The sequence below is a fragment of the Lygodium microphyllum genome, chromosome 13 (genome assembly GCF_053477565.2).
Source record: "Lygodium microphyllum isolate KBCC chromosome 13, Lygodium_microphyllum_v1.1.10, whole genome shotgun sequence".
In the NCBI taxonomy this organism is placed as follows: Eukaryota; Viridiplantae; Streptophyta; class Polypodiopsida; order Schizaeales; family Lygodiaceae; genus Lygodium; species Lygodium microphyllum.
The window spans coordinates 69,427,292-69,434,918 of NC_141147.1; the positions used below are offsets into that span (position 1 = coordinate 69,427,292).

General features: G+C 40.8%; 1 protein-coding gene across 1 annotated transcript; it reads left to right on the forward strand.

Moving 5' to 3' along the window:
• Nucleotides 1-540: 540 nt before the first annotated feature.
• LOC148026742 (uncharacterized) lies at nucleotides 541-2,848 on the forward strand. The gene is made up of 2 exons (XM_087691242.1): nucleotides 541-1,718; nucleotides 1,852-2,848. Exons 1-2 carry the CDS (start codon nucleotides 1,265-1,267, stop codon nucleotides 1,860-1,862), a joined length of 465 nt encoding a protein of 154 aa, XP_087547368.1. The 5' UTR covers nucleotides 541-1,264; the 3' UTR covers nucleotides 1,863-2,848.
• Nucleotides 2,849-7,627: the final 4,779 nt, after the last annotated feature.

The following is a 7,627-nucleotide window of genomic DNA, read 5'->3' on the forward strand; positions in this document are numbered from 1 at the left end:
AGGAATGGGTGCTCTCCATCAAGGGCATGCTCGACACCTACTTGTGCGGGCCGTGGGATCTTCAGTATGTTGCTTCATATCCTTTCTTCTTGCCGCACTCTGTTTTACCTGAGTATCTCCGGAGTCCACCCCGAGGGCTCTCTGTCTCTGTCTGTGTGTGTGTCTCTCTCTCCACACTCCCACCATGAAAGGGGATTAATGGAGAGGGATAAGTGCCAATAGGTATCGAGAAGCTCCTCTGTCCATGCTGTCATGATGCCTTTCCCCAATCAGGGCCACGTCAACCCCATGCTGCACCTCGCTTCCAGGGGCGCTACAATCACTTTCATCTGCACACACAAAATTCTCGACAGACTGGTGGAGTCCTCCTCTGCTGCCGTCAATCACAACAGCAACCTCGGCTGCCTTCCCGGTGGCCATCCCCGATGGCCTGGCCCCCGATCAGCCCTCCTCTCTTGATGTGGAAGCATCGGAAGGCCCCATCTTCAGCTCCTCCAGGATGTCCGTCTTCGAGATCCTCCCTACATGGGGATTCACGTCAACCCCATGCTGCACCTCGCTTCCAGGGGCGCTACAATCACTTTCATCTGCACACACAAAATTCTCGACAGACTGGTGGAGTCCTCCTCTGCTGCCGTCAATCACAACAGCAACCTCGGCTGCCTTCCCGGTGGCCATCCCCGATGGCCTGGCCCCCGATCAGCCCTCCTCTTTTGATGTGGAAGCATCGGAAGGCCCCATCTTCAGCTCCTTCAGGATGTCCGTCTTCGAGATCCTCCCTACATGGGGATTTCTTCTGATCGGCGCCCTTCAGAATCTCATGAGTTATGGTTGGCTTTGGCTCATCGTTACGAACAGGGTTGGTACAATCTTCTTTCTTTTGTTGTTCTTCTGTTCTGCAGAAGCACTCAAAACGCCTTCAGAATCTCATGGGTTAGGGTTGGCTTTGGCTCATCGTTATGAACAGGGTTGCAAGCATCTCTTTCTTCCCATGAGTGGATGTGTGATTTCTGGTTTCTGGTTTGTCCACTCATGGGTCATTTCTGGTTTCTTGTTTGTTTTTTCCTGATCTTACGTTCTGGCTAACTGTATATCCCAAGCTGTCTGGTTGGTGGTCTCCCAAGGAATGCATCTTTTCTTGGTTTGTCTTTTCTTAATCCTATGTTCTGGCTAACTGTATATCCCAAGTTGTCTGGTTGGTGGTCTCCCAAGGAATGCAGTGTATTCTAGAGTATTGATCAAGAGAGTTTGGTTTCGACCAGCTATGCAGAAATTTCGTTGTTGCCTTGTCGTCTTTAGCTTGTTCGGCCTCTCAGCACTCTTCATGCTATTGCACTGGCACTGGCGCCAGGCAGCATGCAGCGGATATGATTTTACTCAACCATCTCTGGAAACGGCGACTGTTGCTACTCAATCATCTCTTGAGCAGACTGATGCAAGCATATCAGAACCTGTGAGTCATCAAAGTAGGGGAGTCTCTATGATGTTACATACTTCTGAAAAGCGTCCAAATTTGCAACTTGAAATACCAACAAGATTACTTGATTGTTCTGATTCCAACTCGCCATCAAAGGCCATATCTCCAGTCCTTGGTTCTAACATTAAGGTCCAAAAGCCTTCCAGTAAAGAATGGATACCGAAACCTGCTTTATGGAAGTGGAAGAGTTTTAATTCTGAGCAGCAACAAAATGAACTTCTTACACCAACCTCCAGTCGAGGTCACAAACTCAGAACATCTTCTTTAAAGTGATTGGATGTTGGAACGTGTTCAATAAGAGTCAGTGCTGAATAAGAGTCAGTGCTGGGCAGACATCATTTCTGGGCTAATTCAGATTGTCAGTTTTATTTCAGAAGTGGTTTGAGGCTGGTTTCCTGACACTGCAAGATTCTTAGGAGATCAAGTGCAAGTAGTCGAATGGGCTGAAACAGTCAAAGCTCCCATGTCTCAGTTAGGCTCACAACCAAGAGGCACTAGCCTGACAAAATACAGGCTAACACTTCCTCTCAGATCTTGGGGAGTGTCTGAAGATTCAAAGACCTCATGTGATGAAGCATAGAAGCTTGAGACATTTGACAAAGGCTTCATAAAAAGCTGATGAGGGTCTATATTCCAGCTGATGACGCATTATTTCGTTTATATTCTTTTTACCTGACGAGGGTCTATATTCCAACTGATGACACATTATTTCGTTTACATTCTTTCCAGCTGATGAGCATCTATATTCCAGCTGATGACAAATTGTTTTATTTATATTCTGTTCATGGGGCCCCACATGTGTTATGTTGTCTATAGAGCGGCGTCGCGAACCGTCTCTATAGACCTTGTGTTATTCTAATGTCACTGTAACGTTTTTCTTTAAGTTTTGATGTGACAGATATACTGCTTACATTCCAAGTCCAGTTGTAGGAATTTCTTGGAGATATTATCTTTTGCAGTGATGTCGCTTATTCTTATTTTACATGTTGTATATTTAGGAGTGATAAAGCTCTTTTGATGCCTCTAAATAGGCTGTTGTAATTCACGAGTGATGTAGCTCGTTTGATGCCTATGGATAGGCTCTTGTAAGTTCAACTTTCTAATTTTATATTTTAAATATTAATATAACGGTAGGCCTATATAGAGCTGTGGGTTTTTCCCTTGAGCCCCCAAGGGTTTTTTCATCCATAGTAAGGGACCTTTATTTGAGCGGGGGTGTTAGCTATATATAGTCTGTCTATATATAGCGCTCATCTATATATAGCGCCCCAGGTTGGCTATATATAGTCTGTCTATATATAGTGCCCGTCTATATATAGCGCCCCAAGTCCCCTCTATATATTCCTATCATATGTGCTCAGTTGACACACTTTTGGGGTTCCACTTTTGGTGTCTCGTGTCTCTCTTCTCCTCTCTCTTCCTCCGTTCCTCGTCTCCCTCGCGCATTGTTCAACAGTAAAAACATCTGGATTGCACAATCTGGTGAAGATTTGGTGTACTCACTGTCCAAGTCTTTCTTGTTGATGCACTCTTTAAGAATAGCAAAAACACAGTTTTGTCCCTGATAGATGCAATATTGCATGTTTTGACTCAATTCGTCAATTTTTCTGAGTGCAATTATGGGAGACAATATTCTCCACATGTATCGCTGCGCAGGATGATGTTGATTTGCTTGTGTCAGTCTCTGGACTTAGTAGGAGCAAATAATCATGCATTATTGATGGCTGGAGGTTGCAAATCGGCATTGCTTTTCATGTCTGTGACCATCGCAAGGAGATGACATTCCTTCTTGCCAGCTTGCGACAGCCTCTTTGTTTTCCAGTCTTCTTATCTCTTCAGAATTTTAACCTGATTAATGACAGGTTGAATCAACTATAGGGTGCCTGTCTCGACTAAATGTTTCAGGATTATTGTTTTACCACTCTGAGAGTCACAAGTTCCTGTTGATGTTCTGTAAAACTCAACAAAATCTTGTCTATAGGAAAAAAGGGTATCTATGATCCTGCGACAAGTTTTTCTATGAAGCTATTTACCACAAAAGGATCAAGGTTCTCATAAAAATCATGTAAACGTCGCTTGAAGAAAACCGCAGCAATGTAGGAAGCACCTGATACTCTCTTTCTATGGCATGAGCTCTTCTTCCATAAGTCTCCAAGCTAATAACATCAACATCTGCTCCGTGGATAGATTCAAGTGTTTCAGCTATAGCAGAATATACAACAGAACAATCTTCACACTTCAGCTCCTTCCATCCTGGATCATCGAATATGCGCCTTTTTCTTCGTGCAGTAGCTTCACGGATATATCAAGAGTTTTGTTCAAGGTCCCAAATGCTGTTGAGAGTGCCGATTTTCCCCAGTCCCGTTTTTCTGCTCCTTGTTTTTTTTTTCTTCCCCTCCTCTATTCTGAACGCAGAGCTCGCCCCTCCAAAACCAGATGACGATCCTCTCCTTCCCACATTATCCATCATTATAAGCTTTTGTTTTTTATCTTTGGCTTCAAAGCTCTCGTCCTTGGCTTGTTCCCCTCAACTTCCTGTTCTGCATGTAAGGTCCCTTTTTTTCAGAAAAGCAGCACCTTTTTCCCCAGGAAAGCGGGCCAATTTCAGCATTTATCACACTTTTATATATCGACAAAGCCTGCACCACCATGCTAGATGGATTAGAAGCATTGCTTGTGGCAAAAGCATGGTTGTTTCCTGTTTAGCAATGCTGCTAAAAGCTTGAAGATACTGTTCTGCAATCCTCAAAGCAACCGCCTCTTCCCCATCAGTTTCTCTAATAGCCTCAACTATCTCTCGTAGACCCTTTACTATTGATTGAGCTTTAATAATAATTGACCTCCCTTCTCCAGTAAGTTCTTGAGATCACAATCAAACTCCCAAGATGCTCTAGTCCAAACTCCAGCTCCAACGACGCTTCAAGTCTTCCAGGACTCTTGAATCCTTGATCATCTGCTCTTGAAAGTTGTTGTGGACATCTTGTTGGAGATGGGATCCACAAGGAGTGTTGATATCACATATGTGGTCCTAATCCAAGATTGGTTTTCTGGTATCCTCACATTTTAATCCATTCAAATCCTTTGTAGAGATATGTTTTCCTCCTCCTAAAAGTATAGTAGAATCTTCACTACCAACAAGCATGCTATCAAAGGAATTCTCCACATGCTTTTCTAGTTGAACTCCAGGCAAAACATTTTTTTGATATCTTCATCCTCCAAGTTCCCCCATTTGAACTTTGGAGTATCTATTAAATTAGCACCAAGCTGATATTTTGTTGTCTCTATCACACCCTCCCAAGCAATGACATGAGGTCGTCTATGCTCAATCTTTACTTTGTGCATCCGAATGCAATGCTTGCCCTATGATCAGTGCTATTACTCTGCTCAACTATCCTATCTCAGCCATGGCTTTATCCTTCTGTGTTAGAATGCCACATGCTTGAAGCCCGACCACATATGTCTGTAAAACTGAAGTGCCTTCTCCCCCCTGGTCTAGCTCTACATAAGTGGTGAGCACTGCAGTCCCTGAGACAACATCCGGTCTTGATAAGCCATCAAACACAATCTCTGCTTTCACAATGCTTCCAAACTTCTCTCCTCTATACTCGCACGCAGAGAAAAAAAAAATGTAAACACAACGACTAAGTATGTACAAAGTAACAAATGTCACACACACAACATTTTGGTGGATTCCACACCTCAGATGCGCAGCAGTACGACAGCGACAAATCCTTCTTGAGAGACTTGGTATATGACGTGTTGGTGATAAGTAGCAAAACAATTTAAATTATTAATTTGGTGAAATACAAGTTTTATAAGGTCATGGAAACTTGAGAGACAGGGGGAGCTCTAGAGGAAGAGGTGGATGAAAGAAGAGAGGTTTTGAAAAATTATGTTATTTTTTGCCATTATTATGGAAAAATAGGACATATTGTAGTCCATTGTTATGGTGAGAAGGATAATGTCTGATAAATTGTAATAAGGAAAATATGTATCACCTTTACGACAAAATGAAGAAAAAAAATAATGTCTATTTGTTATGCAGCATTTAATGAATGTTGTTACAAGAAACGAGACACATGATAATGTATAATATGTTGATTGAGGTGCATCTAAGCATATGAGCAATCATGTTGAATGGTTTAGAGAGATGCATGACTTACAAAATCTAGGTTATATGTAGACGAGTGATGATTCATGCCATCCAATTTCACACATTGGAAAGGTTTGCTTGTCCTTGCATATTGGCAAGATAAAGCGTCTATCAGATGCATTACATGTGCCATCAATCACAAAGGATTTAGTATTTGTTGGCCAAATGGTAGAGAACAAGTGTTGTAGGCTTGATTTAGTGCAAAAGATTGTTCTGTAGAAGACTTTTATGATAAGTACAAGTTGGTTGCAAAAGTAAGTAGAAATGGCCGCATGTTCACTTTAGATGTTGGAATTTCGCAATGAATGTTGCTATATATGCTAAATGAAAAGGAGTGGTTGTAGACATTCAAATATGGCACAAATGTATTGGATATGCAAATGTGCAAAGGCTAAAATTAATGTACGCTCTCCAAAGGATTGGTTACAAGTTTCTTGCTTTTAGAGTTGCAGAATTTCATAGTGTGTGAAGCATCTGGACTTTTGGTAAGCAGGAAAGACAATCCTTTTCACTTGATAGAGATGTGAGCAAAAATATATTTGATATTGTGCATACAAATGACCGGGAGTCTACACAGAATGTATCTCTTAGTAGTAGCAAATACTTTATCACATTTATTCATGATTGTTCAAGGAAGCTATGGGTATATTTCATGAAGAAAATGAGTGTTGTATTTGAGTACTTCAAATCTTTCAAGGCAGCTATTGAAACATCAATATGCTTGAAAGTTAAGTGCTTGAGATGAGATGGAGGGGGAGATTATCTCCGTAATGAGTTTAGTGGCTTCTTAAGGTCTAATGGGATAAAGAGACAGTTTACTTGTAGGTATATCCTACAATAAAAATGGATTGCATAAATAAAAAATATATATATTACTAAAGTTACATGGGCATTTGATTGGCTCAAAAGACTATGCCAAAATATTTTTTGTTTGTATTTGTTCATATTGCTCTCTATATTATGAGCAGAACTCCCATAGCTATAGCTCATGGGATGACTCCTGAAGAATGCTTTACAAGCAAGAATCTTGATGTCTCATACTTGAAAATGTTTGGTTGTATTGCATACGTTACTGTGTTAGATTAGTTGCGAAAGAAGCTTGACCTAAAGGTTTAAATTTTATTTTTATTTGATACTCTTTAAAGTAGAAAGGGTATCATTATCATAACCCTATCATACATAAGTTAAGAGTGAGCAAGGATGTTATTTTTTATGAGATAAGTAGTTGGGATACATCTACTAGTAATGTATTAGATAATGATAATGATAATGATATCTATGTGTAGAAAGAAAAGCAAGAATCATGAAGCCTTAGTAGACCAAAAAAATCATCTAGTAGTACACTTACAATTAGCCCTTGGTCTGGGAGACTAAGGATTAGCTCCACATCTTCAGGTGAATCTACAAGTATTATAGGTAAAGACAAAGGAAAGAAGAAACTGTTGGATAGTAATGATGCTTCTACTAGTATTTAGTACGCCTTCAATTAGCCCTTGGTATAGGAGACTAAGGAGTAGCCCCACATCTTCACGTGAATCCACAAGTGTTGTAGGTAAAGACAAAGGAAAGAAGAAAGCATTGAATGGTAATGATGCATCTACTAGTATTTTGAGACTTGGGTATCATAGAGTTTGGATAATAAACTTGGGATTCCTTGAATCACGACATTAGGTGTACAAAGATCACATAGTAATGTAACTCCTCCATTGAGTAATCCAGTGATACGCAAATCTAGCAAAGCTAGATAGCCTATTAAAAGATTTGGTTTTGAAGGTTATGGAGCTCACCATTATGCTTATATGGCAAAGGTGATTGAGGATCTTGAGCCCACTCGTTTTGACGATGGTATTGGTCACGCTCATTGGGGTGCAACAATGAATGAGGAGATGGTTGCATTAGAAGCTAATAAGACTTGGAATTGGGTACTCTTGCCTAAGAGCAAGAAAGCTATTGGCTATAAGTGGGTTTACAAAATCAAGCATAATCCAAATAGTTCA